The 15,106-nt window shown below is 47.4% G+C and overlaps 1 protein-coding gene across 1 annotated transcript; it reads right to left on the bottom strand.

Moving 5' to 3' along the window:
- Window positions 1-5,836: 5,836 nt before the first annotated feature.
- Window positions 5,837-10,835, bottom strand: CHMP4B (charged multivesicular body protein 4B; the record flags this gene model as incomplete). The annotated part of the gene is made up of 4 exons (XM_009084821.1): window positions 5,837-6,645; window positions 9,193-9,319; window positions 9,859-9,973; window positions 10,658-10,835. Coding segments are annotated over 4 exons (488 nt in total), but the record flags the coding sequence as incomplete, so codon positions are not given.
- Between the last annotated feature and the right edge of the window lie 4,271 nt (window positions 10,836-15,106).

Consider the following 15,106-nt stretch of genomic DNA (forward strand, 5'->3'; position numbering starts at 1 on the left):
TAGAGCTCGAGGAGGTTTGGGGAAGGGCTGAAAGGGAGCTGTGCTGGCTGAGTGAGCTGGGAAAGCCACAGTGGAAAGGGGGACGCAGGAACGGTGTGCAGCAGGGAGAGAGGCAGGGACCTGCCTGCCACTGCGGCAGGAGTTCAGATCTGGTGCAAAAGCAAACATGCAGAGGTGGAATTATTGAATCTTTCCCTCCCTGTTTTGCAGCATGAACAGAGCAGGCTGCATGCAGAGAAAGAAAATCTGGAGTGTGAGATAAAACATCTGGTGGAATCAGTCACAGCCGCTGAAACCCAAGCAAAGACAGCAAGAGAGAAGAATCACTGCCTCGAAGAACAACTCCAGGTTGCAAGCTGCATCATTGCATTGAAAAATGGATTACTGGAAGACCAGAAGAATATGAACACTTCTCTCTTGGAAAGGCAGAAGACACTAACCCAGCAATGGGAGGACAAAGTGAAAGAATTGGAGCATGTGATTGCTGCTTTGAAGCGGACAGAAAGCAGAGAACAGGAATGGAGAGAGAAGACCCAAGTCCTGAGGGCTGCCCTGACCAAGAGTGAAATAGCCAAGGGCAGTGTGAGCAGGGAAATCGCCATCCTGCAGGGAGAGGTTGCAGAGAGGGACATAGACCAGACTCACCAACAGGTAGGAACGGTGATTGATCTTCACTCCACCCAAACTTTTGTCAAGGCTTGTAATGCTGTTCCCGTAAAGAGGTAGGAATCCCTATTCCCAGCAGTATAGGACCTGCTGGGCCAAAGCAGCCAGGGCTGCAGCCAGCAGCAGTGCCTGTCTGTGTGGCTCTGGGCAGGGACCACTCACCTGCGAGAATGGTTCCTCTCAGGCCTGGCAGGAAGGACTGACAGCTCTGGAGCTTGTGTTAAAATGAACTTGAGTCCAAAAGCTGAGCATGAGGAAGTGCTTCTCCCCTGCCTCGGCAAGCTTAGCCAAGATGTGGTGGTCAGGATTTGGCATGGAAAGGGAAGGGCACAGCTGACCAGATGCATGGACTGAGCTTAGCAGAGTTTTGTGCCAATGGCTGAACAGCAGCTGCACTGCTGGTGCTTAGAGAATGCTTTCAGAGATGGAGATTTCTGAGGAGGGGAGTCTTCACAGCCCTCAGGCCAAAATGCATGTATGGACAGGTGGCTGAGCTCTCTGGCAAGTGAGCTGAGAGTGCTGCTGAGGCCACCAAGCTGCACCTGCAGCTGGCTCTCTCCCCAGCCAGCCTGGCAGGCACAACCCCGAGGTGTGCAGAAAGAACAGAGTTCGAGGCGTTTCAAGGGCTCAGCAGCGCTTGAAGGCTCATTATTATCCCCCCTGGGCTCTGCCCATCCCATTCTGCTCTGCTGCTCATGTGTGGAATGCTCTAACGCTTGGGAGAGGGAGAGTTTGCTCCCTGTCCGTGGGCTCCTGTCGAGGTGTTCGATCAGTCCTCGTCCCTGGGGGCAGCAGCAGCTCTCCTGCAGAGGCACAGCCTGTGCTGCCAAGGTTCGATGGCCCAAATCCCTCCCTTGATATCCAGAGCTGGGGCACTCAATGCTGTGGGAACTCTCTCTCTCGCAAACCTGTGATGGCTTTGCCACAAAGAAACTTGAGTTGTTGTTCCTCTGAGCTCTGTGCAGGGGAACTCTGGGAGCCTCTTCCTCCCCATTGCACCAGGGCAGTGTTTGTCGGGGCTGGAGTTAGAGGCTGCCTCTGCCCTGACAGCTGATACCGTGGAGCTACAGGGGGTCCTAACAGCGTGGGTTTGTCTGAGCTCAACCTTGTGCCTCTTTCAGGTGTCCCTTCAGCAGTTACAGCTGACACGAGGCACACAGGACTACAGTGGGAGCTACACAGGGACCAGGCAGGAGTCCTCCTGTTCCTCAGCAGCTGTGGACAGGGAGCCCAACACTGCTTCTCTGGAGGCACACATGCGAGAGAGGCCTCTGAGCATTGATTTCCCATAGAGGAGCAGCTGCAGCATCACAGGGTTCCTGTCGTGTGTCCTTGCCACACACGTTATGGCCTGCTGTGGGAAATGTTTGTTCTGTTTCTGTTTGGAAGCATCTCTGCAAGACAAGGTTCTTTTATTCTGTAATAAAAACTATCTTCAGGAAAAGATTAGACCCATTTTTCACTGGCTCCATGAGGCCATTGTGAGCTGTTGTGCAATTTCCCCTCTTGGGGCCAGAGCTGTTCTCTGTGCTGAGAAATAGGAATGTGAGGAGTTATCAAAGGAAGGGGTGGAGAGTGCACAGCAAGAATGGAAGGTGGGTGAGAGAGTGGGCTCTTTTTCCCTTTCCCTTTTTCCATCCCCAGGGTGGTGACATCAGTGATGACAAAGGCAGAGACACTGACTTCAGTCCATATCCCATCTGTCTGATTAAGTACCAACATGCAACTGGTGCAGAGATAGTTCTCCCAGGTTAATTTTCCCTCTGTTCCTCCCTCCAATTCTCCAAGGCACAAACATCCAAAACTGTGGGTCTCTTAGGCACAAAGTCACACAGGATCTTTTAGAAGCTCTCAGCTGTCTTGGATGAAGTGTCTCGACACGACCACGTTGTTATCCTTGTGGCACCCCAGGGTCCCACTGCGGGATATGAAGTTTTGCTTCAGCCAGTGTGGAAAACTGTGCAGTCCAGTAACAACAGTTGCACATAGTTTTGTTCCTTTAATGTTGGTGAAGAGGTAAAAACAAGGGGGTGGTAACTTGGAGGGGTTTGGGGTTTCTTTTTTCTATTATGTTTATGGTGGTGTTGTCAGTGGAACCTCTCTAGTGTGGGGCAGGGGCTGTGAGAGGATAACTGGGGCAAACTAGGCAGATGGGAAGAATGTGAGGTCTGAGTGCCAACCCATGGGGGTCACACTGTTGGGATAGGCTATAAAAGGGTCTGGGGTTTGTGGCAAGGTGTGCTCTCTTTCTCCAGGGGCACCCGACTCAGCTGACTCGTTTTGCAAGTAAGTTTCTTTTTGCTTCAATGATTTGGTTTCCTTCTAAAACATATTTGTGAGTGCTGGTTTCTCACACCACCCTCCAGTTCGAGGGGCTCAGGCCCAACGTCAGAGGCCCTGGAGCCCAGTTTGGGGAGCTTGGGCCCCACTTGGCAGAGGGATGAGCACATTCCCAAGCTGGCCCAGGGACCCATGTGCTGCAGTGGCCTCTTGGATCCCCTTTTATGAGCAGCCCTGGAGGGCCGAGGACCACCTGGAGATGCCAAGTCCTGGTTCCACTCCCTCCTTTAGTTGCTGTTGCTCACCAACACCACAAGACTGTCCACCACCACTGTCCCAGGACTTCCACAGGTGCCACCAACCAGCAGGCAGCTCAGCTGAATGGCAGTGCCACAGGGAGATGGTTTTTGGCCAAGAAGAGGTAGATACCTCTCATTTCATCTCCTTACAGCAAAGAAACCCAGAGGACACTGCAATGCAAGGCTCAGCTCAATGCAGCTGGGTAAGAGTGCTATTGAAAACAGCAGCTAATTAGTTAAGTAACACCCAGAGTTATTAATGCTGCAGCTCTGCCACCATCAATGTATGTGTAATAATAGTGTTCCCACTGTAACAGCATTAATCAGCATGGCTTTACTAGGAAATGAAGGGGGAAGGGATATTATCTCCCTTGGGAACACCATTTGACTGCAGCCCTACTTACTGGGAGGATTGTTACTGGTTTAATTCTTAATGAATTGCTCATTAATCTGCTTTCTAACACACCCCTACAAACACCCCTCTGTGAGAGGAAACCACATGACGGTGGAAGCAGCAGAGCCAGGTGAGAGGAGCTTTGGGCACAGCAGCTCCAGGGGACATTGTCTCGAGCCCTGACAGAGAGTCAGCACAGCCACAGGGGTTTTCTCATGGTGTGTGAGGGCAGGAGCACAGTCCTGTCCTGTCTTGCTGGGCAATGTCCACTTCTGGGCCACATCCTCTCCTCAGACAGTTTGTTCATTCTCAGCTCCATGCTCAAAAGGCTCTTTTGGCTTTTCCAGGGGAGCAAGGAATATTCAGCATCTCTTTCTAGCATTTATACCAAACACAGAAAGGTTTCATTGAAACCTGCTTTCCCATAAACCCTTTTCCTTGTAAGACTTCTGCTTCAGGATATTAAACCCAGAGCTGCTTGTTGTACCTGTGTCCATAGATAAATTACAAACAATGCCCTTAGCCCTGTGCTGTCCTGTTTTTTTTGGACCTTGCTAGGAGTGAACATCACCTGCAGGAGGGGATGGTTTGTGATTTGTGGGAGCAGGGGGATGTCACAGGGAGGGACACCCCGAAAGGTGGGTGCAGGTCACAGGCAGATTGAAGGAAGATTTTAAAGGTATTTAAGGTGAAAACTTCAAACAAGACCTTAAAGTCAGGGTGAACAGCTGGAGCTGCAGGGTCACTGTTTCTGCCCATGCTGAGCAGCCACCACGGATTGTGGCTCAGGGCTGGGAAGGGATGGAGAGTGGAGAAGGATAATTAATTGAGCAGAGATCAGGAAGACTGGTGCTAATACCCAGCAACACTGAGGCACTTGGGGAAGATTAGATTGTATTACAAGTGTTTGAAGACATGTGCTGTAGATAAGCCAAGAGAGAAATGATCTGTCTTAGGCAGGGGGACAGGACACACTGCTGGGGAGGGAAGAACAGAGGGGGGTGGCACCTGCCACTGCCTCATGCTGAGGAGGATTGGGAGGGTCCCCCCTGTTCTGCCCTGTGCTGTGGATGAGCAGAGGGTAAGAACACACCTAAAGAGAAAGAAAATGAGCACTGTGTCCAAGTAAACCACAGATGCTGTTTGTCCCCAGCTCTTTGGGTGTAGAACAGGCTAATCTAGGTGCTGGGTTATGATTAATACCACTTGGAAGAGTGTGATTCCTCCATCAGGGCTGGGGGAAAGCAAAGCACAGCATGGATGGGGTGCAGGGAAGAGCACAATGTGGTTCAAACTGAGCTTATTTCAGCCCCAGAGCTACTTACTGCATTCTGACTACCTGAGTTTGGGGCTGAGCACTGGAGTTCTGCTGTTAGAAATGAACTGCCAGGCGCTGCCAACAAGTCATTGATTTTATGAGGTCATTAACCAGTCAGTTGAAACCAGCTTTCCCTTCCAGTGCCATCCTCCTGCCAGGCTCCCATCCATCCATCCATCCATCCATCCCTCCCTCCCAGCTCCACACATCCATCTCAGTGCTCCAGCTCCATTCCCTTGGGCCTGCATCAGGATTTGGGCAGGGTGGAGATGCTCTGGATGACATCAGTGAGAAATTCAGTTGCCTGGCTGCACAAAACCCACATTTTTTGATGGAAATGGGCCATTTTAGCACTTGTGGTGCTGGCAGATGAAAGGCACTGGCTGAGGTTTGGTGGGGCTCAGGCTGGGGTGCTACAGTCCCCAAATGTTGCTGATCCCACCATGGTCCTGACACTGCTTCACTTCTGTGATTTTTTTTCTGTGATTGCTGAACCTCATGCAATTGGCCTTGGCCCATAGATCCAGCTTGTCCAGTTCCCTCTGCAGAGCCTTCCTGCCCTGCAGCAGATCAACACTCCCTCCCAGCTTGGTGCCACCTGAGAACTGACTGAGGGAGCACTCAATCCCTCCATCCACACCACCAATAAAGGCATTAAACAGGGCTGGGCCCAGGACTGAGTCCTGGGGAACACCACTGCTGACCTGTTGATGTGGTGGACCAGAATAAAATCCAAATTTTCCCCAGCTCAGACTAGTTTCATACAGCTAAACTACAGTCACACAACCAAAGCTCAGTGTCTTTAGAGAGTGCATGTCACTCCTGTAGAAAGAGGCCAAACTACAGCCAAATTAAACATCACCCAGAACTGCCAAGAGATGAAAATTAATTGAGATATTTAATACAGTGCAATCCATAGTAGTTTCTTAATTAAAATAATTTTGTGCATGTATCTGAATGGGTTATCAATTATCACAAAAGAAAGCAATAAACATTGTAGTGCTATGTAGAAAAATGTACAACTGAACTTGAATTCTTCCCTACATCCAAGAGAGCTTTTCTCAATGGCAAATCATCCTCAGCAATCCAAATGGGAACAGTGACTACGTCGTGGCAGTGACAAACACAAGGCTGGTCACACATCAGTCAAGGGATATAAATAGAACTGGCAAAGAACTAAAAACCTAAAGCATTCTTGCACCTAAAACACAATAAGAAGCCAATGATGGCTTAGGACTTTTCCTGCTTTGGAAATGCCTTACAAGACTTCTAGACACACTTAGACTTAAAATTACAGAGTGTTTTTCAGCTTAGTTCAATTCAATATGGCCCAAATTGAAGATGAAGATCCAGCAGTGGCAGGAGCACAGTCCAAAAGCTGAAGGGTTTGATTTTGCAAAGACCTTTATACACAATTTCAACCGTATTGACTGCAGGCAATTCCCCCTGTTCCCCCTTCTCTGCTTTGGGCAGACCATGCTATGCAGAAAACAATGCAGTTCCCACTGCTCTGGGTTAAAATTAAAGACATTTTGCTTATGCTTTGCTCCTCAACACAACACATTTGCACCCAGAATAGGTCATCAAAGTCTTTTTTTTTTCAGCCAGTTACTGCTGTGGTTACATGGTTCCTGCCCAAGCTTCCAGCTCTTTCATGTCATCATCCTCTTCTTCCTCTTTCTTCTTGGCTGTAAAACAGGGAAATAAAACAAGTGAGAAGGAATCCTGACAGAGATTCTTTGCAGGAGAGAAACCTCTGTGCCACTGACACAGTAAACGAAGCACTAAATACCAGCAGAGGACCAAGATGACAGAAAACCTTTCCGAACTGAAGGAAAAGCCTTGTGAAAGAGCCTCAGCATGGGCTAAACTTCCTAATATTCCCACTTTTAGTGGAAGAAAAGACAATAGCTCATATGGGAAGAATGCAAATGGGCATGGAGGTTAAGGTGGGACTTTTTTCGCATGACCTCCAAGCAGAAGGAGGCACACCTCCCCCACAGATACATCCTGGTCAAAGGGTAAGAGTTTCTGTGTCTGTAAGAGTTTCTTACAGACATTGATCTTATGTCTCCACTATTAGTCTCTCCCCCAGAAAAAAATTCCTTATTCCAACATTAAGTCCTCAAAATGCAAGAAATGAGGTTACTGTGTCTTGGTCAGACAAGCACAGAATTTGGAGACCTCCAACTCTGGGCCAGTTCAGGCTCTTTGAGGGGCTGAGGAGCTCTGGGAACATCCTAGTGCTCTCCTCAGCCACTCTCCCTGGGAGCTGGGGGGATGTGGATGGCAGGCAGGAGCCTCCACACTGCCTTCTCAGCAGTTTTGGTCCTTTCCAGAGGAGCAAATGCTGCTGTTTGGCCTACCATAACAAGTCCAGTTTCCATTAACTCAGCACAGAAGGTTTTAACCCCAAAATTAGCTGCAGTAATTTTAGAAAATCCCCAAAATAGATGACATTTCCTCAGAGACGTTTTGCTGCAAAGGAGGGGGAAAAGAGTCAAATAGTTCATACTCAAATTGGTTTGTCTTTCCAAGTGTAATGTTTATGCAAGGAGAACTGAGTCAGCTCCAAAGGAAGCTCAAGGCCTCTCATTTGTCCAGGGCTGGAATTTGAGTTTCTATATTAAGCTCTTCCATCTCCATTAAACAAAACCAACTTTTGCCTGAATTTCTCCTGACATCAGTTGAGCACCAGCAAAAAAATTCCTCATCCAGACTGATCAAAGGCAAAATCCAGACAGGTCCTGAGAACTGGAAAAGCAGGAAAGCTCCTGATCATCTGCCAGTCAATGAATAAGGAGGTAACACAGTCAGCTCTACCTCAAAAGACACATTACTTATTCCCAAAAGACACATTCCACATGAACCTGCACTGTTAGGGAAAGTATTCCCCTTGGAAGTCTGACCCATGCTGACCACAAGTAAACCTTTAATCCCACTCTTTATTAAGCCAATTTTAAATACAAAACCAATTCAGCTTGGAAATAAACCCCCACAAAATCCCCACCCACCACCAGCCCAGAATCCCAATTTTTCTTCAGTGCCAACCTTGGAGGAAGTTTTAGTTATGGCATTTAGATATATTAATGGAATTAATGGAATTCTAATTTCCATCCCAAAGCAGCTTACCACAAATCCTATCGAACACTGAGCTGTATACTCATTATTTTTATTCCAACAACATTCCCTATGTTTATAGTCTGGCAGTGGCTGCTGCTTCCCACGTCCATCCGAGCCTGGAAAGGCAGCAGGATAATTACAGCTACACTGACCAACTAGGACTGTTTTCAGCCACTAGTTTTTGGGGCTGTTCTTCCTAAGTTAGCATATAAAACAGAGCCACAAAGGCTACAATTCATCAGCCATTGAGGGAGACTCAACCAAACAGGTTTGGAAAGTTTCCTAGCCCTTTGCTGCTGGCAGAGGTGTTTCAACTCAGCTCTGTTCCATGAGGGATCACTTCTAGTTCATGCAAGAGGGACCAGGCCAGGTTTAACAGCATCTTTGAACTCTTTGTGTAAATACAAACATTTTTTGCCCATTCTCCATGTAAAATCCTCACACTAACTGAAATCCCCTGGATATATGTGCTGTAAGATTGGGATGAGCTGTTTGGTGCTGGCTTGTGGATGTGCAAACCACAGGGGAGGCAACAGCTGTCCCCAGAGAGGAGACTCTGAGGTTAGATCCTTCCAAAAGGCAGAAAACCAGGGATCAAACATTAAATTAAACACCAATTAAACACCATCAAATTAGACAGCAGCAAGGAATCATGGCTCCATGGAGGAATCCAATGCAGCATGGGACTAATGGATGGACTCAGTGATCTTGGAGGTCTTTTCCAACCTGAATGATTCTGTGGGAATTAATTTTAAGACCTGATTTCCTCTCCACTCCCCTTGGTATGTTTTCAAGATTACTTCCTTGTTGGCCAAGCAGCACCTGGAAGGATTCCTTTATCCATACCTCCACTGTACCCTGAGCAACATCCAGGCTGCAGATCAGCTGGGAGAGCTGGAACAGGTAAGAACTGCTCCTGTGACAGTGATGGCTCTTGTGCAAAGCAGGTTCCCCCCATGGAGAAACAGCACTGGGTATGATTTGGGATCAGGAAGCAATTGCAAGCAAGGTGTGTGCTGCCTGCAGCCAGAGCTCCCAAATCCAAGGAGCTGGCAGACAAACCAGCCCACATTTAACAATCCAAGGTGCTGCAGGTGAAGCTCCATCCATACCTGGCTTTGAGGGTATTGATATTGAGGGCACATTTGGTAGTGGGACTGTCTCAGGACCACTGATTTCCAGCAAGTTTTTGTCTAGTTCTTCTTGTTCTAGTTCCTCTAGTTCTGCCATGAGTTCATCCTAGGTTGTGAAAGTGAGAAAAAAGGAAAAGGAAGGAACTTTAAGTCATATGTATTGACAAGTAGATTTAGCTGATCATATTATTAAAGAAAACAGTTTACATGCACAGGACTGGAGCAAACTGAGGGGATAAGGAGTCTGAATTCCTGTCCATGATCTCTTGGAGGGTGTGGAAAGCAGTGAAGGGAAGGAGAAATCAAAGTCCAAACATTCTCAGGTTAGGCCATCCAGAGCATTCCCAGCATAGTCACAGCAGCTGTATGCACTGGTGGGAACAGTGAGTAACAACTTCCAGGACAGATTTCACACCTTAGTACTACACCTAGACACACACAAGGTGCAGATTGTCAAAGAAAGGTCTCATTTCAGTCACAATTCCTGGAGGGATTTAAAAGACTTGTGGATGTGGTGCTTAGGGACATGGTTTAGGGATGGGTTTGGCAGTGCTGGGTTAGGGGTTGGACTCAATAATCTTAAGGCTTTCCAACCCAAAGGATTCCATGACTCACTGATATAAACAGATGGGAATTAAAGCATACCTCATCAAATTCCTCCCCAAATCCTACTGGCTTGGAGATAGCTGTTGAAATCTCATCTGCCAGTTCCTGCTGCTCTGCAATGTCCTGCATTAATTCATCTACTTTATCAATATCCCTGGAAGAGAAAGGAGAGAGTTCAACATTATCAGTCACTTTACCAATCCACACTTTCAGACTGTTCCTTGGCTTCTGCAGAAATGCCACACCCTGGAGACCTTTACAAGTCCATTTCCCAAAATACAATTTGCAGGCAAGTCTGAATTTTATCCCCCTGGTCTCAACACATGTTTTTTTCACTCCTCCCTACCAGCTCAGCTCACAGCAGTTGCAGAGACACCAACAAAGAGGTTCTGTTCTGCACTACTGGCATTAATAATAACTTGCTCTCTTCCCTGATTCAGCATTATTACATCCACAATTTTTGGAGCAAGTACAACGTTCCCATAATGCATTTTTATCTTTCATTATTGCTACATCCACCAACTACATAGCACAGAGAAGTTTTAAGTCTCCCCTTGCTACTAGGTGGATCTGTGAGTGGTGTAGGCAGACACTTGCTTTAGGCTAAACTGCTGCTACTCTGAACTTGGAGAGAGGCCAAAACAAACGGTGGTAAAGTGAGCAGGCATCAATACTTGTTCAATATGAAAATATATCAGGTATTTTAGCTTAAATTAGAGCCTTTTAAACTGAGATTTTGCTACTCTAGCTCCACCTTTATGAACCCAATGGCATTTAGCAGATCAAACAACTGACAAACTAAAGGCCCCATGGAAAGATGCAGTAGGGAGGAACTTACATGTTGTCATGAGCAGCTTTCATGGCTTTAGCAGCAAAGCCCATGTTCTTAAGCACTTCAGTGTTGGTGTTGGCATTCTCAAGGGCTTCCCTCTGGAATTCAATGGTTGATAATGTGCCATCTATCTGTGCCAGCTGCTTCTCATACCTCTTCTTACGCTTCAGGGCCTGAAGAGCAGCTGCACAAGGGAAAGGAGAGGGCTGGTGAGATGTATGCCCCAAACAGCCATTCACAGTTTGTACCGAGTGCCAACCAGCACAGAGAAATATCTGGCAGGTTCTAGTGTTTGTTGTCCACTCTTCTGCCTGCCCAACCCTTGTGTTTTGCTTTCTTCAACAAAGTGGTTTAAAGGGGGCAATGCCTCCTGTCACATGGAGCCAGAAAGTCACTTAAGGATCACATCACTCATAACACACCACAGAGACAACACCACAACAACCAACAGGTTTCAGTATCCAAACTCATCCACTTCGAAACATCCTTGTTCACCAGCACCCTCAATACTCCAAGACACAGCTCCAGTCAGATGAGGTAATGGTGCTAAACCTCTGGGCAGCTGCAGAGAGAAAGAGCTCATTCAAATACGAGAAATGTTCCTTCAACTTTGCTACTTAACGCCGTGAAATACACACTGTAGAAGTATTTCTATAACAACAAACTTTGTGCATGTTTCATGCTCCTACTGGAAGGTGCTGTCCACACAACTCTGAACTGATAGGTATGAGGAGAGAGAAGTCATCACTTAAGGGGGTTTGAGCAATTTGCTGCTTGTAATTTGTACAAGATGGGCTCTTGCCAGAGGAGCCCATCCAGCACAGCACCAGCACAGCTCCACCCCCACAGGATCAGCCCCTGTGGGAGGACTGGTCCAACCTGCTGCACAGCCAAGCTCCTCCCGCTCCCTCACCTCCACCCACCTCAGACAGGTATGCACCCAGCAGGTGACAACAGCCACCAGCCAGCTCTTCCCAGGGCACCTGGACAAACAAGTGCATGTCCATGCCTGAAACACCAACAGCCAACACAGACTACATTTACATGTACTTGTACAAGAGGTGGAAGATGACCCATCCCTGGAAGTGTTCCAGGCCAGACTGGACAGGGCTTGGAGCAAACTGGGCTAGTGGAAGGTGTCCGGGCCCATGGCAGGGGGTGGACTAGGTGGCCTTTAAGGTCCCTTCCAACCATACTGTGATAATCCTGTCTGCAGGAGCTGCAGCATGGGCAAACCCACCAAGCCCTGAGCACTGCTGGCTGATGGACGAGCACCAAGTGTCACATGAAGTAAGACATGAGCACAGCTTCCCTTCGTGGCATTTCCACTTCTGTCCTGCTATGTGCTGACCTGCCCACTGCATGACAGTGCTGGTCATGTAACACACTGTGTACTCTAAAAGCTCAGCTTGGACACAAACTTCTGTCCTGACAGCTTTACCCTCAGGTTCTGAACTCAGCTGCACACACACTTCATTTCCTCAGTACTCTGAGCTCTGTGACTCACCTAGAAAACAGCATGATACAGGATCAGCCCTGCTAAGAATCAGCATCCTGGACTTCCCAACAGCTCAGTCACACACACCAGGAATCATGGCAAGTAAAAGGCTTTAAATCTTTATAGCTGTTCTTTCAAACCTTTGCAGAATTTTTGGAGGGGAGCAGAAAACAAGGAGCAGGGAATGCTGACAGCAGACAGCTTCCCTTAGCTCTCCTGCTAGAGGGCTGATAACTTGGTGATGGGATGAGTATGTTCCTGCACCACACACAAAGCAGTTCTCTCCAAAAAGCTGATGCAGCCTGCAGGCTCCCTGTGTGTTTTGTCACATGCCATCTTGAGATGCTGACAGTCCCTCAAGATATCCAGAAGGTATCCAGAAGAGCTTCAGTTCTACAATTGGTTGTATTTGGTTAATTTCAACTTGCATTAATGTATTAGAGAATAAAAATGCACTTTTTAATTGGAAGGTTGCCAACATGCAAAGAGGAACAGGTTAATTTAGTCGAAGTGATCCAACCACAAAAGCACAGCTCACCTCAGCTGGTCCAACACAAGCCAAGGGCCCAAAAAAGGCTCCTGTACTGCTCTTCACTCCAAAGAGCAGTAAATCTCTCCATTTTGGGGCCAGCCCAATGTCCCCTTTGGTTTGACCTGAGCAGGAACAGGCCTAGGTTTCCAAAGGACAATATTAGCTCTGCACAACACAACTATGTGAAACATTCCAGCTGTTTGCCAGATCATGAACTGATGAGCAGCACGTTCCTGGGATATTTCAGACGGTTCATTTTGTGCTAATGGTTTAATTAAGGACATATAAAGTTTTTTAACTCAGATAAGACTGTTAATAGCTGTGCTTGCATAGTGACAGATGCTGAGGAAGTGTCGGACAGCAACAGGACATTCTCTGTGGAGGATTTTGTGCATCATGGAGAATTACTGGCAAACCCAGAGATTTTAGAGCCAAGCTACAAACCCAAGGAAGCACTACAGCTTAGGTACAGCTCCTCATCACAGCTTCCTCAGGGAATAGCTACAGTTTGACTACAATCCGTGTTGATATAACTTAAACCAAGCTGGTCAGATACCAAACATTGCAAGCACCAGTGTAAAACAGCTTGTGATCAGGAGATTTTATCAGGATAACCCTATTCCCCCTGCTCCCTCCCATAGCACTTGTGCACCACAACTGCACTGCCCTCAAACCTAGCATGGATTGGTGTTATTTTCTACAACACTTCCAACTCTGCCCTGCTCTAGTGAGGCCCTACCTGAAATACTGCATGTGGTTTTGGTGACCCCAACATAGGAAGGACATGGAACTGTTGGAGCAAGTTCAGAGGAGGTAACAAGGCTGAGAGGACTGAAGCACCTTCCCTACGAGGACAGGCTGAGGGAGTTGGGGCTGTTCAGCCTGGAGAGGAGAAGGTTGTGTGGAGACCTCACCAGGAGCTGAAGGGGCACCAGGGAAGCTGCAGAGACACTCTTGGTTAGGAACTGCAGGGACAGGACAAGGAGCAATGGGGAGAAATTGAAACAAGGAAATTTAGATTAGATCTTAGGCAGTTTTCCCTGTGAGGGTGGTGAGACACTGGCACAGGTTGCCCAGGGAGGCTCTGGCTGCCCCAACCCTGGCAGTGTTCACAGCCAGGTTGGAAAAAAAAACCTGCTCTGGTGGGAGGTGTCCCTGCCCAGGGCAGGGGGTTGGGGCTGGATCATCTCTAAACTCCATTCCAATCCCTAAAATTCTATGAATCTATGAACTCCTTCAGATCAAGTGTGACCAAGGAAGGTATTTATAGTCTCCCCTCTCCTTCCTAAGGACAAAGCTCCCCATGGCCACAGTGCCCATCCTGAAGACCAACTGACAGAAATACCTGCTCCAGCAGCCTAAAAGCAATCAGGACTGACAACCCCAGCAAATGAATCCAGGGCCAAGCATAAAGCTTCTGCGACTGGACAGTGCAGCCTGAATATTTAGCACAGGTCAATTAACATCAAAGGATAAATGAGGTTCTGCAATCAAGAAACACAAGACATTGCATTTTCTTTTCACAGGCAGAAGCACTAAGGAATGCAGAGGAAGGTACTCAGTGCCTCTAATCAGATGCATTTTGTTTTGCAGAAATACTTTCAATCGTGTGTTCGTTTCAGACCATTGGAGTTAAGTTGGTTTTCCATCTCTCAGGACTGATTTCCCAATTTTCAGGTATTTCTGGGTGAGCCAAACCACAGCTCAGGGCGCACAAGGGTTAGCTAGAGTAAGGGCTCATCTGAAGGCAAAATTGGGAGCCAAAGGGCTTCTCCAACTGGGCAGAAGGAAGTGTCACAAACTCAAGCAGGACCTGCCCCAGTCTTTGCCAGCACCAGTAAGGCTGTAAATTCCATGTGCTGCTATTATACTGCACAGAGTGACAGAGGTGTAGATCCAAGGAGGTGATTCTGGTCTGATCTACAGCTACTTTATCTCTATAGAAGCATCAATTTCTGAAAACTGATGAGCAGTTGTGCTGCTCTTTTCCTGCAATAGTCTTTACTATCTGCATTAATACCTCCTGAAATCTTATGTACTGCCAAAGCAACACATTTTCACTGGTTTTATTGAAGTCAAAGCTATAAAAACTTAATCTGAAGAGAATTATTGTCTTTTTTTTCCTCAAAAAAAAACCAACAAAAAAACCAATTCCCAGACTTTGAAATAAATATGAAGCAGAGACAGGAGGCTACAAGTCTGTCCTGTGGCACTGTGCACATGCTAGAACTGGATGTGTGTTTGAAGTCAGTGTAACATGACCTATCATTGCTCTTCACAAAGGCTGATACCATATCAGGCAGCACGGGAAGGGGCAGTCCCCAGGCCCCACACCCCTAATTATGCCTTTACTGCTTCTAAGATAGCAATTATATAGGCAGGCAATGCAATTTATCTCCAGCTTTAATTGCTGGGGAACTGCTTC

This window comes from Acanthisitta chloris, unplaced genomic scaffold, assembly GCF_000695815.1.
Source record: "Acanthisitta chloris isolate BGI_N310 unplaced genomic scaffold, ASM69581v1 scaffold9911, whole genome shotgun sequence".
Lineage (NCBI taxonomy): Eukaryota > Metazoa > Chordata > Aves > Passeriformes > Acanthisittidae > Acanthisitta > Acanthisitta chloris.